At 43.9% G+C, this 23,004-nt stretch overlaps 2 protein-coding genes across 5 annotated transcripts in view; one reads left to right on the top strand and one right to left on the bottom strand.

Annotated features, from left to right (window-relative positions):
• The window catches only part of DHX32 (DEAH-box helicase 32 (putative)), a 38,437-nt gene extending 19,186 nt beyond the window's left edge, over positions 1-19,251 (bottom strand). The window contains exons 1-5 of one of the 4 annotated variants that reach the window (XM_019742183.2): positions 18,921-19,251; positions 18,264-18,309; positions 14,416-14,565; positions 9,207-9,731; positions 729-922 (exon numbers count right to left, since the gene is read on the bottom strand). In XM_019742183.2, the coding sequence (XP_019597742.2) occupies positions 729-922; positions 9,207-9,488 (476 nt within the window). In that variant the 5' untranslated portion in view covers positions 9,489-9,731; positions 14,416-14,565; positions 18,264-18,309; positions 18,921-19,251. The remainder of the gene's footprint in view (positions 1-728; positions 923-9,206; positions 9,732-14,415; positions 14,566-18,263; positions 18,310-18,920) is intronic. The other 3 variants (XM_019742186.2, XM_019742184.2, XM_019742182.2) reach the window with 3 other exon arrangements.
• The window catches only part of FANK1 (fibronectin type III and ankyrin repeat domains 1), a 75,333-nt gene continuing 67,002 nt past the window's right edge, over positions 14,674-23,004 (top strand). The window contains exons 1-2 of the mRNA XM_074338662.1: positions 14,674-14,716; positions 18,666-19,398. Of these exons, the coding sequence (XP_074194763.1) occupies positions 14,674-14,716; positions 18,666-19,398 (776 nt within the window). The remainder of the gene's footprint in view (positions 14,717-18,665; positions 19,399-23,004) is intronic.

Genomic DNA, 23,004 nt, shown 5'->3' with positions numbered 1-23,004 from the left:
AGTGATTTTCCCCAACTTTCCTTCTTTTTCTTTTCGTTTCTTCTCTGTGTTAAGCCCTTGGAACCCTTTATGCAAAGGAAATCTCCCAATGAAGCTAAAACAAAACAGAAATAGGAAGGATGCCCCTTGTCCACACTTGTGGGAGCGCTGAGAAGGCCTCCTGGGACCTGGAAGACTCTGAAGAGTACAGTTTGAAAAGCAGGGCTCTGAACGGCCATGATGAGAGCCGATGCCAAATTTGTAGAAACCCACCTGGGTTTTCTGATTTACACTCCAGGAGGGTGAGGGAAGGCTTTGTGGAGTAGGTGACCCTGTGCCGACTCTCGCGTGGCCAGAAGGAATTAGCCAAGCCTGGAAGTGGTGCAGGCCCTCCAAGCAGAGGGACTGGCTTGTATGAAGAGACCCGGTGTCACCCTAATGGGCACACACACAACCTGTATGGACCTGTCCTGAGAGGAAGCTGGAGAAGCACAAGCCTGACGGTCTCTGGGCAACCGAACAAGTCGTACTTTTTCCTGAGGACTACGGGGAGTCCCGGAAGAAGTTTAGACAAGGAATCACTGATGACGCCCGTCTGGGAAAACAACTGGTGCATGTCAGGCGGGTGACAGAGACCGGTTATAACTCAACACAACAGATGCTTAAAACGTGACTGCAAGAACACAGTCTTCTGGGCAGAACACAGCCCAGAGTCGTCAGGCACAGCACATGAACGACCCCAAACCAACCTCAGGATTGTTTCGCTGGTACAGCAGTTCTCAAAAGGGATCACGTAGCCAACTTCATGGCCAATGTTCACGTCCATTTCGTCTGCGACCCTCAGGGCGAGCTGGACGGCGGTCTGCCTGTGGACCTGTGTGCACACCACGCCCCCGTGCTGGTAGTGGATGGAGAGGCAGTACTCAGCACACCACTGCGGAACCTTTAACAGGAAACGAGACACATCAGCTCCCGCCAGGAAAACAACAAAACCAAGGGCTCGTCTTATAAGTGATTTTCCTTTCAGCAGTGAATCATCAGTGGGCTCATAATATCTTAGTGAAACTGAACAGTCTGTGTTTATGCACAGAGCTATTACTAGTAAATAGAGTTAAGAGGAAAAAGGAGTTAGCAGGGACCATTAAAGTTTGACTCCCAGATGAAAAAAAAAGGCAGATAAAAACAAAAGGAAAAAAAATGTTTAACCTCAGCTATGTTTCTGAAAAGACTAATGTATAATATTTAATGATTATTGTTTTCTTTCTGGTTACAAGAAAGCTCCATCAAAAATATGGCTTCTGGTATAAACTATTGTGTTTTAAGCAATGTAAACATTAAATAGCATTTCTATGAAAAATAGTGACTCAAAAGTAAAGCATTTACATTTACATCTAAGTGATCATAACAAAATAACCAGATAAGCCTACTTACAACTTCCCTGTAGTAAAAGCTAAATACACTAGCACATATCATCGAAATACAATGAAAAATAGGCCCAGGGAGAAAAATCAACCAATCCATCCAGGTTTGGGAAAAGGTAACATCAAGGCTGCTATGGAATCATTTATTTTAAAAGTCCTTGTATCGAAAGTGTATTATGGTCAGTTGATTTTATCAAGTTCACATGTGGAAGCGTTACTACAGTAGAAAGTGCTGAGCTCATTTGTATGCTGCAATCCTAAGGCACGGTCAATAAATTATGCTTTGTTACATGAATTTTTAAAATAAATCATTCCAAGAGTATTTTAAAAATAGATGTAAGGTATTTAAAAGTTTTAATATTTCATTATCATGAGATTTGCTATTTACTAGGCTCATCATGGAATTCGTAGATTTTAATCCTCACTGTAATTTGAAAAATAAACATAACTTACCAAGAATCGTAAGTAACTCCAAAATGAATGAACTTGGAGCGCAAATTCCCCTAGAAGTGCAAGTGTAGTTCCTCCGTTTTAAGATAGGTGTCAGCCTTGTCAACAGGTTGGAAACTAATCCATAATTACTACCCACTTGGTTCTATGAAAGATGCACATGTGAGAAAACTGCGCTCGGGAAACCTGAAGCCAAGGCCCGAGACCGGAAATAACCAGGTGCCTAAGGGACGGGAGTCAGGAGTTCCAGGTCTGGCCTGCCGCTAGTTTGTTCCTTGTAAGTCACACTTTCTCTAAGCGTCAGTTCCCTTCCCTGCAAAATGGGTTGAATGGATGAGTTAGCCTTCAGGTCTGAGCCCCGTGCCATCTCTTCCCACGCTGGCTGTGAGCCCTGGGAAGAGACCCCAGAGAGCACTTCCCGACGAGCACGCGGGGCCCAGCTCCCTGCAGTGGCTGGTCTGTTTCTGGTGCCCTCGCACCCACCTGCCAGCCACGAGCTCTGTCTTAGTCACCGAACAATCCCAGAACTCAGTGAATACTGGTTGAATGAACAAATTTACTTCTGATACTTTTCATAAATACTTTTAAATTCTGTGGTTCTGTATATTCTACCTTAAATTGCTTCACAATCGCCAGGTCACCTAACTGGGAATTCACATGAAACTTGTCCTCTCCCTGATTCCCTAGCAAGTAATTTTTCATTCTTGCCGAATCCTCACTTGCGAACCGGATTCCCTCAGGCGAGGGTCCACGACCCAGGGTCCCCAGCCAAGACTTCAACATCATGCTCATGAAAAACAGTATTAAAACTTGGAAATCTGGTCTCCCCACTAGACTGGAAGATCCTTAGGCCGCGTGTATACGGTTCATGTTTGTCTCCAACACTTAACAGAAGACCTGGCTCACAATAGGGATAATAAATATTTGGATGGGCGGATGGATGGATGGATACGGACATGGGAATAATTTTAAAAAATGGAGAGAAAGGCTTGGACTCAGGACTTAGCATGGGAGAGAAGTAATAAAACCAAGCGATACTGATTGCAGAGGAAGAATGAGCAGTATTCCCTAGCAGAATAATTATCCTTAAGAAAAAAAAATATTTCAAGATTTCTAACTTAAAGTACAAAGGTAATGGCATCATTAATAACAAGAAGACTGAAAGTAAAATTAAATGAATGAATGAAGCGAAACAGTAACATCCAGTTCTTTTTGGGGGGAGTGAGGAGTTGGGAGGGGAGGGAGATGCCCTTTGGGAGAGAACATCCTGACGGGAGGACATCTTGAGATCAACTGAGGAGCCAAAGGGAGGGGCCAGAGCTTGGACAGACGCGGAGTCACAGAACCTCAGAGCTCTAGAAGGCATAGAGTCCACGCCCTCATTTTACACGTGGGGAAACATCTTAGAAGGGTGACTGGCTCAGGTCAGACGGCCAGTACACAGCACAGCCAGAACCGATCCAAATCTTTGTTTCTCACCTGGTGTAATGTCCACAGAGCCAGTTGCTCTCAAGCATCTTTATACAAAGGAGGTGATCGAAGCTATGAGATTCTCAGCCTAATGGCAGTGTCAGGGGACAGTGCTACGGCAGTGGGCTGTTTCACACAGCTAAGAGTGCTGCGGACATGACACCATCCAGTTTTACTAAAACACTTGCATGTGGTTATTATGCCAAACTCCAGGATCGCTGCTTTCAAACTCTAGAATTCCACAGGATTCCAATGATTATGGGCCATGTTTCCCAGCTTCTGATTTTGTGTTTTGACTGCATTTCACTTATTCCTATCTACTCACAAAAATTCTGCAAGACTGAGTTATTACAGTATGTTTATAACAGCATAACTGTCGTACAGGCCTGGCAGTGCAACAAACAGACCAAACCAACGGTCCTCATTGTCCCTTCTGCCCTCCTCCACAATAAAGCAAATTATTTCACCTATGAGGCAAAGAAATTAATTTGGAAATGGGAACAGCCCTTCTACACGTTAGTTAGGATAACCACTGGAAGAGTGAACACACACACACACACACAGCGCTCAGTGTAGGGTGTTTGCTGACACAGCCAAGTTAGCCATTGAGCACAAGTCACAACTAATTGCAGAGAGCCCTGCGACATGCGACTGACTGCATCGGGTGGACCGCCCCTCCCAGTAACAGTTCCACAAGGATAATAACAGCAAGTGATGCAAACGCAAACTGAATAGAAAGGAGAGGACCACGAAGTCATCCGTCCTTTTTGTTACACTTCCACGCTTCTGCAAACCTTCTGTGTCGCTCTACGCAGCCTAAGGTGCCCTGCGAGCTTGGATGCCTTGGCCAACTCAGATACCAGCTGAGAAAACCTGTGACTCAGCAAAGGCCAGAAATGTGAACATTTCACAATTTCAAGTGACCCCAAGATGACAACTTCATAGGGGGCTCATGCGTTCTCTGTACTTTGGATAAAGACCATTTTGTGCCCTGATTCTCTGAGTCTCCTCTGGGAGCAGCTTTTTCTTTGTCCTCACAGTACCTTCCCTTTCTCACCAATGAAGTGCATTAGAGATTTCGCTTCTCCCTCTATAGTTTTTCTTTGGAAGACATTACCCCTCCCCCCTCCCCCGCAACATTTAGAAAACATTCTAAGTGGGCACTGTGAGAAACCGGAAAGCTTAAATAGCTGCACCTCTCTATGAATCACTGGCCTTACCTTTTTTTCAGACAGAAACACTGAATTCTGGGCTACCTTGGCTGTGGCTTAAACAACACTTAGTACTTAGCAAAAGCTGTGCAATTTGATGAAAAAAATGGGACACTGCTCCTTTAACATGTGAAAAAATAAATCTATTTACAAAGCAATCTATCTGAGAGTTTTGGTCATAGACGACGTGCCGATTTATATTTGGTCTAGAAACTCTCCCTACTGGATATCACGATTTTGAGTCTTTTCATTCTGAACTCACCTAACCATGTTTTCACATTCTCTCAACCCCGTCTAAATGCCATTCTCTGGACTGGACTGTGCCTGAGTGCTCGCTTCAGGCTCCGACCTCGCTCAGCCACCTCGTCGGCCGGGCCTGGGTGTGCAAGGCAGGCATCCAGGGCTAGTGTGGTGGCGAGAACGTGCGTCCTCGCTCCTCTCTCCGACCTGAAAGGAAACCAGCGGGCTGCTGGCCCATCAGCTGCTGTGAGAGTAGGTAAGAGGCGTCCTCTAGGTCACCGTATCTAATCTACAGCAGGGCTTTATCAACTTAAGCTAGTGGCTGAAGTGCTACAAGTTGTACAAATTCAGAAAGCAAAGCCGAGACTCTCCCCTGCCGACTCCCGGCTGAGGCTGCGCTGCGGGACGCTGGGAGGGCTGAGGTCCAGGGACCCCAGGGTGGGCGCGATCGACATCAGAACCAGGACAGCAGCAGCGGCATCAAACATTGTGACGTCACTGCTGCCACTGTGACAAGAGGACATTCACAGGAGAGACACTGTGTCGGACTTCCCGTCCCCACACACTGCGAGAGACTGTTTTGCTTCATCTAATGGATTTCTGAATAAATGAAGTGAGGCACTGTGCTACTACGGTTACGTACGTCCTGGTCCCCGAGGCGCCCAGCCCTCATTTGATTTCACTTGTCCGTCCAAATGGCCTGATTCTTTCTCTGGACCTGAGTCTGCAGCTCGTGCCAAGGTCCCACTCACTCGCCAGTGGTGGATCCAAAAACTGAGTGGGACCTGAAGGCCCGCCAGCTCCCCCCAAGGCATGGATCCGTCCAGCTGCATTCCTGCAGCACGCCCGAGGCTGCCCGGTGCGATCGATGCGGCCGCAGAACAACTTACGGAGCAGGGGGCCCCTCCTGAACTGGACGTCACACATCCCGGACGGACAGGACAACTCCTACATATCTTGGCAGGAGTAACACACGTCGGCCGTCCCAGCAGACAACGGTGGGCAAGTTCACTCGGTTGATAAGCTGGAGATGCTCTGCACAGCTTCTTAATTTAGGTTAAATGGCAGTTACATCATGCGTATTCACCTCACTACCCCCCACCGTTCCTGGGAGATCTCAGGACAAAAGCTAGAGAGAAGCAAGCAAAATAGATAATCCTAAAAATACGTCCTTCTCTTGTAGGCCTTTTCATAAACCTGCCCCAGAGAAGGTTAAAAGGAAAAGGCTCTATAAATACATGAAAAGTTGTCCTTTTTCCCTAGGCCAGTCACGAAATAGCCTTCATACCATATGCACCAAAGAGATGGAAGAGTTAGGATCCAGCAAAGACCCTTGTGGGCTTCTCTGGGACGCTTGGGCCTGAAGACAGGCTTTTCTCTGAAAGGTTTCAACGCCAAGGAACAACAACAAAAAATTCTTGGAAACTTTTTAAAATAACCAAGTTGTTTCCAGAATTAAGACACCTGATGTTCCCACTACTTTAAAGTAGTTTGGAACAGGCCCATGTTCTCATCATTTCAGTATTTTTTGATTTCTCCCACCCTGAAGATACGTCCTGCATTCCCACTTAACAGAAAGCAAGACTGATTTATTAAATTATTGAGAAGGTAAAAATGACATGAGAAACCATTGCGAAGTAGTAACATAACATATTACATAATACATGTAATTCTTGCCCTTAAAGATGACAAATTCTAAAAGAAAACTCAAGGAGTGTATAGATTTAAAAATTTTTATAGTAGTTACAGTTAACAATTCTGAAACTACATTATGAGTATTCTAAGGGTGACCAAGTAAAGATACCATGAATAATGAGAGCTAGGTTTCTCCCAGTTAGAGAAGAGAGTTACAACTATGGAAACGGGGAGGCTTGGATGAACCCCACAGTGTGGAACTGGAATCAGACACATCAGTATGAACTTATGGTATTAAAGATGTGCACAGATAGGGATAGAGATACCACAGAAATATATATAGAGAAAGAAGTACATGCAGAGAAAGAGACAGGAATAGCACTGGATAGGCAGAGCGAGAGAGAGAGAGAGAGAGAGAGAGGTGCATACATGCACATATTTATTTCCATGCTCTGTCCACTGAGCGGGCTTAGACACAATGATAAACCAAAGGCAATGGGCATGCTGAGTTCCCAGATCTTGGTTTCTAAACACAATTCTCCACTAAAAGGAAGTGGGCTCCTTGATAAAAATGGCTTTCCAAGACCGGAACCAGGAACACACTAGATGAGCCTGTTAACATCTTACTGGGCCAGAAAGCAAAGAAGTGCCCAAGAGTGAGGGGGACATAGCAAAAAAGGCCCAGAAGTCACCTCTCTGGAAGGGGTTCCCACTGGCCACAGCAGAGGCAATTTGAGCAACAAAATAAACGGGCTTAGTCATGAATGATAATCCAGAGAAGAATGTATGAGTCCACGTTGACATACATCAATGAATAAATAATGAAGAAGAGAAACAGCTTTACAGAAGAATTCCAAATATTCACATGGAAGGAATGTCAGAATTAGAAAACACCATCTGCACCACCAGTGTAATAACGTCACAGGTAAGAATCGCCCAAGGATGCTAGAACTGGGAGGTGAACGTGTGATGAGAAGCAGACTTTATGGAGTCTCAAAGTCTCTCTGCGTCTTTTCAATAATGGGGGGAAATAGTGACGTCACAATAAAAAACAAGGGCATCACCACCTTACCAAGTCATCAAATTTAACATCCCCAGTCATGGGAAAAATCTGTGCCTCCTGATGTGACACCCGAGGACACCATAGCTGCTGTGGCTTCCTGCTGTAAGTGAGTAAGTGCAACCGGACCCTAAGGAAACATCAGACAGACTCAAATTGAGGGACGTTGTACAAAATACCCCCCTACTTGTGCTCTTCAAAAATGTCAAGATCAGGAGGGCCAGGAAGGACTGAGGAGCTGTTTCAGATTAAAGGTGAGGAAAGAGAAATGACAATGAAATGCAACGCAATTGTGGATTGGATTCTGGACTAGGAAAATATTATTTTTATGATAAAAGCCATTGATGGGAAATGATAAAATTTGAATGTCTATAAATTACATAATGAGATGTCAATATTACATTTCTGATTTGATAGTTATATTGTGGCTTTGTCCAGTTTTCAGTACTTGGTGAGGTACCTGGAGGCAAAGGGCATCATATCCTCAACTTACACTCAAAAGGTAGGTTCAGAATAAAAATGTGTATGTGTGCATCTGTGTGCATATGTGTGCATGCGTGTGTGCATGTACGTGTGTATGGAGAGAGATTGATAAACCAAATGTAATGAAATGTGAACATCAGGGTGAACAATATATGGAAAATCTCTGTACTATTTTTGTAAGTCTAAAATTATTGCAAAAGAAAAACATTAATAACTTTAAACTTGGCGTTTTGTCCACAGAAATCGGGAGAATTACTCATTCAGTTTTCATGAGATGCTTATGACAAACCGAAATAATTTATTCTAACAATAACTCATCATCACAAATAATAAATCATAATAAACCCTTGCTACTGGCAACTATAAATCAGATTAAAGAAAAACACCTGTTGTCCTTCCTTCCTCTCTTCGAGTTATGTTTAAAACAAGTAAACCTGTGTGGTAAGAACGAGCTCGGGGGCAGCGACGCATAGTGGGAAGTGTCTTTATAATTCCAGCTCAGAAAGTTGTGCCACACTAGTTAGATCACCAAATCCCTCTGGGCCACGTTCCATCACCTGAGAAGTGAAGGGGGTTCCATCGGATTATCTCTGTGGTCTAATATAATCCTTACATCATAAGAATCTAGAAATTAATTTTGTAAAAAATACTGCTGGCTTTACAAGTTCAGGGTGAAATATAGATTTCACTAAAATCAAAAGGAACAACAAAGCAGACAATAAGTACCCACTAACGATCTACTCTAATTCTTCCCTCCTCATCAGACCCCGAAGTGTGCGGCCACTCAGTTATTCCTTATAATCAGGAACACAAAATTTCCGTGTGCTTTTGAATTTCTGTAGCTCACCCAGCTTCATGAATAAGCATCCTAACATCCTGACGATCAGACTGCGGGTGTGTAAACATGGCAGTTACATCCCCAAAGCTATGGCAGGCAAATAACGTCTTTTAAAATAGAGTATGTGCAACGAGATAATAAGTGAACGAATTTTTTTGCTACTATTCTAGAGAAACTTCAGTGGTACACTAAATACAATTAATATCCACATTAAATATTATTAACTGTTATTCACCTGGTTTGAATATATGAAATCAGATAATTTAATTGTCATGGTTGCATTGCTAATGCTCTTGTGTCATGTTTTTAGGTTTAGATTGTTATTAAAACAGGACACTGTGCTGTGACACTGTGATGGTTTAAGTAATAAAAAAAGCACAACATATAAAACAAATGGTTTTTTTGTGGTGGCAACTCACCTGAGAGCTCCTGCCGCAGTTAGCATCTCCTGAAACGATCACAATCTGATTCTGAAGCAGATTCTCCATAAAGGAGTATTTTTCTTTCCATATTGGAAGAGCTTCTCTTTCCTTCAGAAGTTTATAATAACGTGATGAATATGGCAACCCGTCAAAAGGGTTCAGTTCCAAATCCTCACAGGCCAAAATGCCCTCCTCGTCCCCATCACTGGAATCCAGAGACTCGGGGAAGTAGCGTTTTTCCGAGGAGGAGTTTGGACAGTCCAGTTCTTCCTCTTCCATCTTGTCCAAGAGCGAGCTCAAGCAGCTGGCATCGCACAGTCAAGTTCTCCTGCAACAAGCCACTGCCCGCAGCTTGGGAATGCACTCAGACAAACTCAGATGTCCCAGTCTCAAAGGCTTCAGTTCAAGGCTTTAGTAAGTTGAATTCCTCAAATCCTATCTGTTCTTTGCCGCGTTCCCCTCTCACTGGGCTGGCTCACTTCAGCACCCTTCAGCACGTGGAATGACTGTCACTAAACCATGCTGAAAACAAACCAAAAAGGAAAGTCAGGTACACACACAATATGTTCACAAGAAAAGCACATAGGCGTTCAAAGCAACAGCATTATTTTTTCTGTTGGCTGGTTACTGTCTGTCATTTCCGCTGCCGGCTTAAAAGACCAGGAATCAGTTAGGCTAGCTTATATGGCAGGGTCAGCTGCAATTTTTCTCCTGGGCAGTTTAGAAAGTGATTCCACACCGGACCATTGCTCTCTGCCTGACTTGTCACAGGGCCCCGAACCTGGACTGACAGTGAGCAGAAAGCTACGGGGCATTGCGACTGCCAGGCTCAATCATGCGGCCACTAATCCCATTACAAAAGAGACACTGGGAATGTCTGGTGACTGCTCCCCTAAGAGCGGCTACAAGAAAGTCTATTGTTACTTTTTGAAATTAAGAAATCCTCTAGTTTAAAGGAAAATATTTTTTAAAACTTCATTTTACATTTGCTTGTGCCAGTTTACAAAGTCAAGTGAGGGAAGTGAATTCATTATTTTTTTCCATCTGAGGCTATGGGTAGCTTTTACTAATAAGGTCTTTTGTTTGTTTAATTAAGACAGAAATCTCAAGCCTATTTCTTGAGATTCCAGGGTCTTGAGCCCAACATGTCAGATTCAAGAGGCAACAAAAGACAACATTTAATTTAAACAAAGAAGAGACATTCCCTAAGCAAGGGCTAAATTTACCCCAGTAACTTATTCCCTATATGTCAGGTAAGAGGGTCCTTTCTCTTATAATCACTTGTGATTTTTTAAAAAATCTAATCAGTATTGCTGGAAATGAGCCCCTTTTCATATTAGCCACGTGAAAACTAAAAAGACAGAAAAACTCAAGTACAAAGGAACAAATCATAAAATACAGTTGATGCTATTTTGTCACTCTTTTTATGGCACCCCATTATGGTAACTATTGCTTCGGATGGTTGGTTAGTGGGCTCAAAGAGCTAGCTAGCTGCTAACCATGAGTAACAGGAAAAGCTGCCCATTGGTCCAGCCAGTCTCCAGGGAAACACTTGCTGAGTGCCACCTCAGGGCTCGAATGAATAAACTAGGGACTAGACACACACACACAGGGGTACTTGGAGGGCAGGACCAACAGCAGGACCGGACTTTTAAAAACGCACACAGAAATTGGCCAGAAAAGGGAGAAATTAATAACCGAAGGAGGAAAGGTTGTTTTAGCTCTGTGAAGGTAGAACTCTTCAGAATTCATTTTGAAAGCCACTGTTTCCAAATCAAAATGGAATTATAACGGTTGATAACACCAATGTAATAGGGCTTCACCTCCCAACTCTTCGGTTGCCTCGATAGGTGGGACTGGATCCACAGAACAGCTCCAAGGAACCCAGTAACGTGAGGTCACTGGACAAGCTAACTTTGAAAAGGTCTCCAAAAATCAGAAAATCCTGCTCAAGAGAAGTTAACATTTAGTTTTATATTTTTATTTTTTCTGATGAGAACGAATCCCTTACAGAGATTCTCATCCTACATGCAAATTAAATTGCTGCTATTACCCTTAGGTACTATTTCTGAACTGCTTTGCCTTTAAACAAAGACAGCATAGCTCTTATTTTACCAATTATATGCCTCTGCAATGTTTCTACTAATTTTATAATGCTCCCTAAAAGTGTAATAATCTTGTCATTAAAGTAAAATCTATAAAGTATTGACTATTTTGAACCCTCGGGGAACAGTTCATTTTTCTTAGTCATCTTTCTAGAGATCCAAGGCTCGCCTGGCCCCTTTGTAACATAACACACACAATGTACCACCCACATCAATGTTATGGGGGGACCCAAAAGGGCCACAGAGTCCTCGTCACTGCTCCCACGGAACCGGGACGTCTATTCCGCTCCCCTTGAGTCTCAGCTGGCCCTGTGACTCGGGAAGACCAAAAGAATGCAGTAAAGTGATGCTGAACCATTTCCAAGGTACTCACATGCTTGAAACACCCCCCTGGGAACCAGCTGTCATCCTCTGTCTGAGACGCCCAAGCCACGTGGAGAGGCCACTGGGAAGAGACCTACTAAAATCGAGTGCACTCACAGTTTTTTTCTTCATGGCTCAGGCTCATGATCAGTTTCTATAAAAGAATGATGTTCTTAAATTTCCCCCAAGTGTCCGGGGTCAAAGGCCAGGCTGCTGCCTCAGAGCCTGCTTTTCTCTGGGCACAGTACCCATGTCACACTCGATCCCTTCAGAAGTTACTGTGTAGAAAAGGACAGAGCTGCAGAGTCAGGGGCCGGCATGCATCGTGGGTGCTCCGGGACACCCCTCATCTTTGGGCTGCATGTAAAGAACTAACTGTTGGGGAACAACATCCTCCAAGATGGGAAACTACTGAACCTCCTGTACCACTTACTCTCTTTCCCCATTTTTCAGTCTCTCTACCTAGACTGCTATTTGAGCTCTAACCTCTTTGGTAATTTTTACAGCCTAAACCCAAATACAGGGTGCTCAGTTAGCAATTAGAGGCTGAACAGATAATGAATGAATCATTTTCTGTTCGTTAGGGATTTTATGCTTCTAAGGCTAAAGTTTGTGTTTTATTATAGGTGTTACTCAGAATCTAGTATGTTTTCTCTGCCCTCAAGTTTTCTCATCCTGGATGGCGATATTTTCTGATCCTCCATTTACTTTTCAACCAGTACTTGAGCACCTACTAAGCGTCTGCATGTGAACATGCTGCTGGCACAGTGTGAACATGAGGGTTGGTTCCTGTCCTCGCGGAGCGGACAGTCCAGCTGAGGCTGACACTGGGATGGGAAGCAGACACGCAGAGACTCTTAGTCGTATAACCAAGTAACCAGAAGAAGGGAAATGCAGCTGGTACATAGTAGGTGCGAGAGACTCTGGTACAAGCTAAACTCACAGATGAGACAGGGGCCAGGTCACAGAGGACTTGATGGACGCAGGTAAAGAGATTGTGTTTTTTTTAAGTGCCCTGGGTCTAACTCACCCAGTCATTTCTTGATCAAATTTTTTATTTTTTACTCTTTATTTTCTTAACAATTCTCCTCTTAAATTTGATGTTACTCTATTTTAAAATATTATCTATAATCTTTCCAACACCCACCCTCAATTTTCTAAAGTCATTAGTGGGAGCAAGGTCTAGGAGGGCTGATGACAGTTTAAGGCAAATGGAAGAATGGAGCAGACAGGGGTTACGAGCAGGCTTGCCAAGTAGGGCAGTACATGAAACCAATAAATCATTTCTGTGTAAAAAACGCCTAAGAAATATGAAAAACTAAATAACATTTCTTGTCTTGAGCATTTTAAATTATTTCCCCCTATGTCTATGAAGATAGTCTGTTCTATGCTCGGATTCACAGCCAATCCTCTTCCATCTCCATTCTTTAGGAAAAGCATTGGGGTGGGGGGAATGGGACACGCACATACACACACACACACACACAACCTTGTATTTAAAAAAATTATTTTATATGACTCCCAAATTTGTTTCGACACCATCTATTTGACTAATGCATTTTTTCTTGAAGAATCGGTGCGAATTTTTCTTGAAACTTTACAAATATTTTAGTATCTATTTAATGTCTCTTTGTATTCTGCACTGCAATAAATTATTTATTATTCAAATGTCTGTAGACAGGATCAAATAAAGAATCAGTAATTAAAAAAAAAACACCCTAAGGATGAACCTTCTGTAATACTAATTTTTAGAAGTTGCACTTTTGTCATTTTATCTAAAACCTCAGATATTCCCTAGTGGCGCGGATTTCTGAATCTCCCAGGAGAAACACTACCTTGATAAAGTCAACTCTGATCTCGATCGTGACAGTACAGATGCTGGGAAAAAAGGTATTAATTCTTTCCCTTTTGGGAGCAGCTTGGCAAAAGGAGACCTCTGTCTACACGGAAGCTTTGGAATCAAGCTCTAATACTAACGCAAACCCTCACTTCCGGTACTCGACATATCACTCAGATTTTCCCTTTTTGTCTTCTCCCTCCAGGCTGACGGTAGACTCCCTCAAGTCAAGATCCCCTTTCAGAGCCATCTTTGCAACTTCTACAAAATAAGATATGGGGCTCTGCACAGACGGCGTGGTTAGTAAATATTTGCTGAACTATTAAACACAGCAGAGAGAAGGTTAATGAAGCGTTACAAGTGAATGGTAACTGTGTTCAGGATAAAGAGCTATTACTTTTTTGAGAACGGGATCATTGGTCCAATACTCCATGCCAACTCCATTCAAAGTACTTGTCTGTGGCCAGATAAGGAGCTTGCACACGAATGTAAATGCACTCACTGCTTCCTTCATTGCAGAAGTCTTGCTATTAAAAACATCAGCTGACCTAAACAATGATTGGTGCCATCGTCTATTTCCATTCTGGCGCAAGTTCCTTATCTCACTGCAAACCAGTAAGAGCCCGTGTGCGCATTGGTGCAGGTCTGCAGACCACTCTCAGGGAAGCGTGCGTCTACACCACTGGTAACGCTGGATTAACAGGAATGAGAGCAGCACCGATAATGATAATTCACCGTGGAGCCTTTCCAGAGTGCTCACGAGGTGCCAGATGCTAGAAATACTTCAGCACTTTATGTGGATCACCTCACTTAAAGTTTTAAGGACCCTGTGAGGCTTTACTCTATTATTTCCGTTTTCCAAAGGAGGGCCTTTCAGCCTTCAGAGGTTCAGTTGGCTTACCCAGCGTCTAGCAGCTGAGCAGGGGTAGAGCAGGCGCTCCAAGTCTGGCGGTCTGTTCTCAGCTTCACCCCCTGAGGGTACAGTGTTCGCTCAGCCACACCCTACGCTGAGGCCTGCCTACACCAGCGAGCTCGGGCTCCTGTGGCAACACTGTGGGCCTAAGAAATATGTGAGGCAGGGTGGTCTGCAAGAAATACCGTACAACAGCTAACGTGTAGTTCTTGTGTGGAAGGGAAAACACTTAAAAACTTTGACAAGATGGTCGTAATCACCTACATGGAGCTGGTCAAATACTTAACATGTAAGCTTGATCTCCCAGGCCTGGTATACGTACTGTAATGGAAACGCTGGACTTACTACCATTACTGAGACTTTTCAATTCCAGAAAGTGACCTTTTTGTTTGACTTTGTTTTAATTGGCTCAGAGCTCCCCAAAACACATCTTATTTGGTTTCTAATATCTACTTAAAACCTTTCTTGAACAGCTAAGGTAAAAATTCAGAATTTATTTTTAAAATCTTATTTCTAGACCTCTAACAAGTTGACTTTTTTTAAGTAAATCAAATTAATGCACTTTTAAAAACGCACTCAAATAAAAAAATTCACTTTTCAGTCAATATTGGTTCATACCAAATACAGCTTGACTAACCAACTAATTTTTTTAAAGAATCCTACATTCTACAGGTAATTAAAAAGTTTTAGACTTATATACAGAAAGACGTTGCAAGCTCAATCAATGCTTATGTATCATAATGATTTACCACTCCCCATATATAAGTTTATAAATCAAGGGTTTTGCTAGAATTTCGAATGACTGGGCCACACTCAGTGCTCTGATTATTTCTCTTTACTGAATAATATTCTAAAAATTAACATCTGAGCAAAAGCAGAGTTAATGAAGTGTGATAAAATATTAATTTGGCTTATTTATGCAGTTAGCTACCCTGTTTCCCCGAAAATAAGACTTAGCCGGACAATCAGCTCTAATGCGTCTTTTGGAGCAAAAATGAATATAAGACCCGGTCTGATATTATATTATATAAGACCTGGTCTGATATTATAGTAAAATAAGACCGGGTCTTATATTCATTTTTGCTCCAAATGGGTGAGATCCAATAAAAGCTGAAACCTAAGTTCTCTCTGCTCCAGCCTCAGTGAACTGCTGGTAAGAGCTGTTCTCACCCGTCCGTGCCTTTGCCCGGGCTGCCCCTCTGCCTAGGAAGCCCTCCTGCCCTCACACTCAGTCTACCTGGTCATTGCCTATTCCCCCGAATAGCAACCCCAGGACCCAGGAAGCACCTCACAGACTACGGCTGCTCAGTCAAGATTTGCTGTATGTCTGAATCAATCACAGCCCTTTACATTTAACTTCTTTACAATAAACACCACATTTTTATTCATATCTCTAATCACTTTTCATTTATTTTGACTCTCACAACTCGACTATTAGACAACTACTGCAGGTTTTCTTAGCCCCAGTTACCAGTGAGGAAACAATAAATAGCTCCTGACTTTCCCAAGGTGGCAGAGCTAGAAAGTAATTCCATCATCCCTGACCAAAGGCTTGTCCTCTTTCTGTTATTATCCTACTTAAATTATCAGGTATATACTGAAAACTCACGATCAACTAAAAGGAATATAGAACAAACCTAAATCATGGACTTAGCTCCTCAAATGTTTAAGCAGAAGCACAAGACCCAAACGCAAAAAATGAGAGAAACTCTACAGAAAGTTTAGTAGTGGACTAAGGACCAAACTGTGCCCTCAGGAGGAGAGAGAAGTGCATTTAGTGGGCATGAGCCTAATCCTGGAAGACTTTCCAGAAAGGGTGGTGGGCAGCAGGGTCCTACAGCCCGATTAGTCCATGATGAGTAAAAGGCTGGTACATAGGCATTCCTTGAATCCAACAATTTGAGTGCAAACTATGACAGGTCTGGAGAACAAAAAGGAAACAGCAAAAATGAACATTTAATGGCTTTCAACATTGGACTCAACTCCTTATGAGTTTCAGAAAGTAACAGAAAAAGAGAAAAAAGTACCCTCACTCTGGTAAAACAAAACCCAAAAGTCCAAAACCAAGAATGAAAACTTCCTCCAACATGTGATACTAAGGTTAGGAAACAGAAAAGGCACATTCATTTGCTTTTTCTATTAATTATCCAACTTGCATTAAATAATATTAACTTCCTACTAGAGTTATTTTTAGTAATACTTCGAATTATAACATGATCCAGAGATTTAAATAAGAAAAAGAAAGGCTGTATGTGTCTCTCCATTGCTACCTTGTTATTCCCTGGTGACAGTGCTGTGGTTCGTTACACTTAGTTAAGCATCAGCAAAGTAAGTAATAATGTAACTATTCTATCCAGTGATGACCTTGGGAACTTTTTTAGACGTCAAGACTTTGTTTTTCCCTTGATAACCAATAACATCCTGAGCATGCCAGTGAAAAAGAAAGCACAATGGTAGCAAAAGGGACAACCAGTGCCTTTATCATTCATCTCAGCCCCTATGCTTTTAGCAACTTTCTAACCTCAGGATACTTCCTCCAATAATAAAGCATATCCCTTTATCTAAAGCAATTTCTCTGAAGCTCTTCTCATTCATTCAACAGACATTTAACAAATACTACCGGGTGAAGGGTGCCCTAGGGAGAAAGAAACTGCATATTGCCCCTGCTTCAGACATGAGTGCCTTCCCGTCCCCCATTTCCACCTCCCAACCAGTCACTTCTTCCATGCATACACTATCCCCTAAAATCAAATGTTTCTTTTCACAATTGCCAAAGTTATCTATTACCTAAAATTTCAATGCAATACTTCCTCAATGTTAACTTCATAGCTACTGATAAAATCATTCTTTCATACCACCATAAAGTACTTCAGTAACACATAGCTCCATTTTTCCAACCTTAAAATCTGCAGGCAACTACCAATTTTTTGAGTCCTTGTTACTTTAGCATGGAGTTCTGCAATGTTGTTTCTTTCTTTGTCTTATTTTTAAATGCAAATGTCTAATCCTTTTCGGTTTGGGAAAATGAAACCCCACCTCTTTTTGTGTGTGAATGCCAGGTTTTCATCACTATCTTGTCATTTTTAATAATACTACTAATGAGCATCACTCTGTTTCTTGGATGAGACCACCAATTCATGATTTTGCTAATGATATGAATACCAGAGTTTGAAAACATGTACTACAGAAATACTGTTGATGTTAGAGGCTTTCTCTCTAAAAATGCATCTGATCTATACTTTTCAGGAACAGTTGGTTAAGGTACCATGAAGTGTTTCCTTTCCAAACTGAATTTATTGTTTTAATATTTTAGCTTAGGAATTATGGGTTCTGTATATATTGACACTGCGTGTCAAGACCCATACATGAAGCTTCTTGCTTTGACAATTAATCTGAAAAATTCACCATAGTCTGATCGGGGAAGGCCTAATTTGGTGGAATATAATAAATCTCGGTTTCCAACATAGACTATGTGCTTCTCAGGTTCGTTCAATCAACGTCTGAATGATCTCTGAGGAAATTAATTGTTCTTGGTGTCCTTGTTGTCATCTACGGAGTGGAAATCTGTCTAGTGCCAAAGAATGAGTTATCACTTACATGACCCAAAAAGGGTTCTTCTTTCCATTTCCTTTAAGTACTGTCTAGAGCAGCGGCAGGAATTGTCAGAGAACACAATCTCCAGATGGGAGCAACTAAGTCAGTCATGAACTTGCCCTCCCATCTGCACTTCCACCCTCAATTGTTTCCTTCTCTCTCCTCCATGTTTCTCTCCTCCTTAGGGTTCCTTTTTGCTTAACCTATGACACTCCTGATTGTTTGATGTTTTTACGACCTACCAGAGAAAAATCCCTTGCGATCCTCACAGCTTCCTCAAAGCACGACCTGCAACATTGTTTTAAAAACCAGTATTACGGAAGACCATGGGTAGGATAATGCTACATTTGTTTAACAGCCCTACAAAGTTTTGGTACAAAACATATGGGCAGATTCCGTCCCTCCACGGAAAACTCGGAGGATTGAAACAAAACAGACACAAAAAAGCTAACCCGGCCGTAGAGCTCCGAACCCGGGCCCACTGCCTGAAATGTGATACTTGGGGATGACAGTGCAATGCCAGGCAAAGGAATTCTCCTGGGTTCCATGATTCAAGAGACACATCTGGCCCAGTGCTGAGGGCAGAGAGGCTCTGATTTGCTCAGTGCTTCCCGTAACTGGGGCCCGAGTGACCCCCTCCCCAGGCCCCGGCCGCCGAGGGAACCCCGCTAGGAGGCGGGTGTGCGGAGGTTCGCGCCTCTCGCTCAGACGCGGGCTGTGGAGGCAGCGGCGGGGAGGCCGCCTCCGCCAGGAGCATTTCGGAGTCGGGGCGGGGTCGTCCGGGGCCGACTGGCAGGTACCGGGCCGCGAGGCTGCCGGGGGCGCGCTGAGTCCCGGCGGCCGCAACAGGTGGCCAGGGCCGCCCACCCGCCCCTCCGGCCTCCGGGCCTGGCCTTTACCTGCAGCGGCGGCTCCTGAGTCGGGGGAGGGAGGCTCAGGCCCGCCGCCCTTCCCCGCCGTGCAGGCCGAGCTCGCTGGACACACGGACAGACGGACCGATGGACGCCTCGGGACAGCGACGAGGGGCCCCGCAGGTCCCCGCCCGCCCCTAAGGCCGGGGCACAGGCTGCACCGGGAGCACAAGGGCCACCAGGGAGGGCGCGGCCCCCGGATCGGGCCTCCGGGGCAGAGTCTTCAGCCGGCGACCCGACCGCCAACCTCACTGGGTCCCCCGGCGACGCGCGGGCCCTCGCGCTCGCCCGCTGCCTCGCGGCTTTTGGTCCCTCCTTGTCGCCGTCCTTCTAGCCCCTCCTCCCCGCCCCCCGGTTGTCAGGACAACCCGAGCGACGCCTGCCCGGGAGGAGAGGCGTTAGGAGGGGCGGAGGCGGCGCCGGGCTCAGGCCGCGGCCCGGGAGCAGCTGACCATGGAGCTCCAGCGTAAGGGGCCGGGCCGGGCGGCCGGGGAGGGGCGCCCCAACCGGTGCGGGCTTTTCACGCCTTGGACCCGAAACTACGGTTCTCCCCCGCGCGCCTTTCTCTCCCGGGGAGCGGAGGGGGCCCAGCCCTGCGGAGAGTGACGGGCTGGGTCACGAGCGCGGACGGCGGAGCTGGGAGCGGGGGGACGCGGGGGCTCGGCGGTGTGGACGGGAGGGTGCAGCGCCCCAGGGCGTTCCTTCCTGAAATTACCCCCGAGCAAATCCACTTGCTAGTACTACCTGTTCCTGCCATGGTCATTATTTTAGTTAGATGGTTGTTCATTCACTGTAAACTGTCATCCTGCTTCTAAAATGTAAGCAATTGAACAAGCAGCGAGGCTGGGTCTCGTATTCATTAGAGACCCCGTCCTCTCCGCCACCGTCTTCGATTTAAGAGAGAGAGAGAGAGGAGGTTTTCCAAGCGTACTTGATTCATTGCTAGAGGTTCTACGAGGTAGGACACGAAAAAACTTTTTTTACGATTTCTTTTTTCGGTTTCCCACCTTGTTTGGCAAAAGGCATTCTGGAGTTAGCAGGTCTAACACGAGTTCCATCTTTTTTTCAAATTTCTCTAGCGACATAGCGCTCGGCCTTTCTTTCCCAAGTTAATGTTTTATTACCCCTTTTGCTCCTAAAAATAACTTTTCTATGGAGACCTAAAAGATCTTAAACCTTTATGCAAAACCAAGTCTTGCCTTGCATAATTTCAGAAATGGAAGAACCCAGACCAAATGCATTCTCTGGGAGAAATGCTGGCTGTTTTTAAAAGGCTGTTCGTTTCCAACAAGAATATTTTAAAGACTTTAACTCATTTGCGGAGGAGAAAGCTTACAGGTTGTGAGTTGTACTTGGCTGAGTTGGTTTGCTACAGTATCCTGCCATTTGCATGTGTAACTCTCTGGAGTCTGCATTTTATCTAACCTATTGACAGAGAATTAACCGACCACAATACTAAAAATTTTGTCTCATGTCAAACAGATGCCAGGCTGTGTATGTTCTCTATTTAGAGAAGAAATGAATGGAAATGAACTATATATTTTTTAAAAACAGCAACTTTATTTCTTCAGGTTTATGTTATTGTTTAAATGTGTGAACTATAACTTTCAAATCCTTCAGCGCTCACTGTCTTTATGCACTCACTCATTCCCAGCATCTCTTACGTTCCAGACGTTGTCCAGGGCTTGGGGATTGACCAGCGAATGCGGCAGTGTTAATTTGGGCCAGCCCAGGAAAACTAAGCAGACTCTTACCCACGAACTACTGAAGCCCCCCCTAGGCTCTGACACTGGGGGAGAGGAGATGGCCAGACGGCTTCCGGCCGGAAGTAATACTAGGCCTGTTGAATGACCCAGCACACAATGACGGAAAGGAATTCCAGGCAGAGGTCCCGAGACCTGAGCCAGCAGTGTGGGTTTGAGGCGCAGAGTAGAAAGATTAGTAGTAAAGCTGAAGCTAAGAAGACTGGGGAGAGGGGCGTTGAAAAAGAGAGAGAGAGAGAGAGAGACAGAGAGGCGGAGAGGGAGAGAGGCAGAGAAGGCTGGAAGAGCCCACAGGAGCCAGATCATGAAGGCTTTGTAAGACTAAGACATTTATTACACTTATAAATTACACATTTTTATCTCATCTCACTGGTTAAATCAAATAATCACCATTTACTTTAGGAAATTCTTTCAGTCTAATAATCACCATTTTGGATAAATAGTTACTAAATCATTTGCTGTTATTAACTATTTAAAGGACAAGATTAAATGCTTTTTAAAGTCCCTTTTAACGTTAGAATTCATGTCCAACCAGATTTTACCTGAGATTCAAGTTATTTCATTGTCTCAAAGATAGTGAGAACACTTTAGATATATGTAACTACAATTATACTGTTATCAATATTATATTAAGAATATATTATACCAATATTCTCTAACATATTTTAAGCCTGGTATTTATGTGCTACCTTTTGTTATTGAGGGGTTTTAAATAGCATTTTACAATGTAGTTGAATATGGCATCAGTAAATTGATTAAAAGGAAGGATACTTCTTAATTGTTTTTAAGGATTAAACATATATCTAAAGACAACACCAAGGAACTACTAGAAATAACCCTCAAGTCAGCCTTACCCATTCTGTTTCCACACACTTAGTTTTCTGTTACTTTTAGGAATGACCTTTATTAACTGAGTCATTAAAACCCAATCAACATAAACTCTCCAAACCCCACAGCTGGATCCTACTCTGGCAATAGGCTGAGGATGACAGGGGTTATCACTGTTTTATAGAATAATAAGTCAGTGATCCAAGAAATGACTCCTCAGGGGAAGGGCAAATTAAATAAGTTCACAACCTTGCACTGTTTGGAGTGGTTTTAGCTCTTGCCTTACACATTTACATCTTTAATTATTTTCTTGCAGAACTAGCTACACTGTTGGAAAGATAACCCATGCATGAAATAACATGGAAAATGTATATCGAATTCCTTATTTAAAGAAAATATTGAAGTTCAATAGTACTATTTCTCTTCCCTAATTTCTTGGTGAGTGACAATACCAAGAGGTAGCTTTGGGGGTGTTTAGCCCTCAAAAGAGGCAGCTTGGGGGGTCTTTAGCCCCCGTGATCTTCTTTTTCTTTAGCCTACCCAATCCCTCCAGGCAAACGCAATCTGAATAAAAAATGTGCATAAACCCTTATAAAAAAAAATAGGGGCCTTAGTTAGGTCACCCAGCAGTTTCCTCATAATACACCTCCCTTTTAATTGAAATACTAAGCTGAAATCTAAGTTGTTGCTATGACTAAGAGACTGAGGCATACACTTAAGGAGTGAAAAGTTCTTTCCCCAAACCTGCTTTTCCACTGGTCTTCCCCATCTTGGAGTAGGATTTTGCCATCTTCCCAATTATCCAGTCAGAAATCTGAGTCATCGTTTACTCTGCTCTTTCACTCACCACCTGTCCCACCCACTCCACCCACCAGTATGCCTGTTTATTGCACCTTCAAATACACCTACTGCAGTCACTGGTACTCCAAGCCAGTGTCTTACATAAAACACGATTAGAAGCTCTATTGATTTCTGCGTTTGTTCTCCCTGCCCCCACCGGCACACCACGTAGAAGCCAGAGAGAGTGACCTCATCAAAATACACCTCAGGTCAGGTCTCTCTCCTGCCCAAAGTGCTCCAGAGTCGTTCTGGTCGAGCTGCCTCTCCAGATGCATCCCGTGCGATCTTGGAGATGTTATGCCTTGGGCACATCTGTCTGTTAGTCCCTTAAACATATCAAGCTCATTCAGGACGGTACAAGCTTTTCCCTCTGCCAGACGTACGTTCCCTCCAGTGCTGGAAGGCCTGACTCAGTGTCCTCTGGTCTCAGCTTCAATGTCACCTCCCCACTGCGTCCTTCCCGGACTCCTACGTAGGTCATTCCTCTTGCGGGGGTTCTTCTTGTCGCTCCTTGTTTCTCTTCCTAGCCATAATCACAACTTGTAATTCTTTTGTTACTTAACAGAATCTGTTCCCTCCACTGGGCTGTAAGGTGGGGGAAGAGGGTCCTGTCTGCCCCGTCTGCCATGCTGTCCTCAGTG

Source organism: Rhinolophus sinicus, linkage group LG07 (assembly GCF_036562045.2).
Source record: "Rhinolophus sinicus isolate RSC01 linkage group LG07, ASM3656204v1, whole genome shotgun sequence".
NCBI lineage: Eukaryota > Metazoa > Chordata > Mammalia > Chiroptera > Rhinolophidae > Rhinolophus > Rhinolophus sinicus.
The sequence above is the reverse complement of the archived record's forward strand: the minus strand, read 5'-3'. Positions and strand labels throughout refer to the sequence as shown.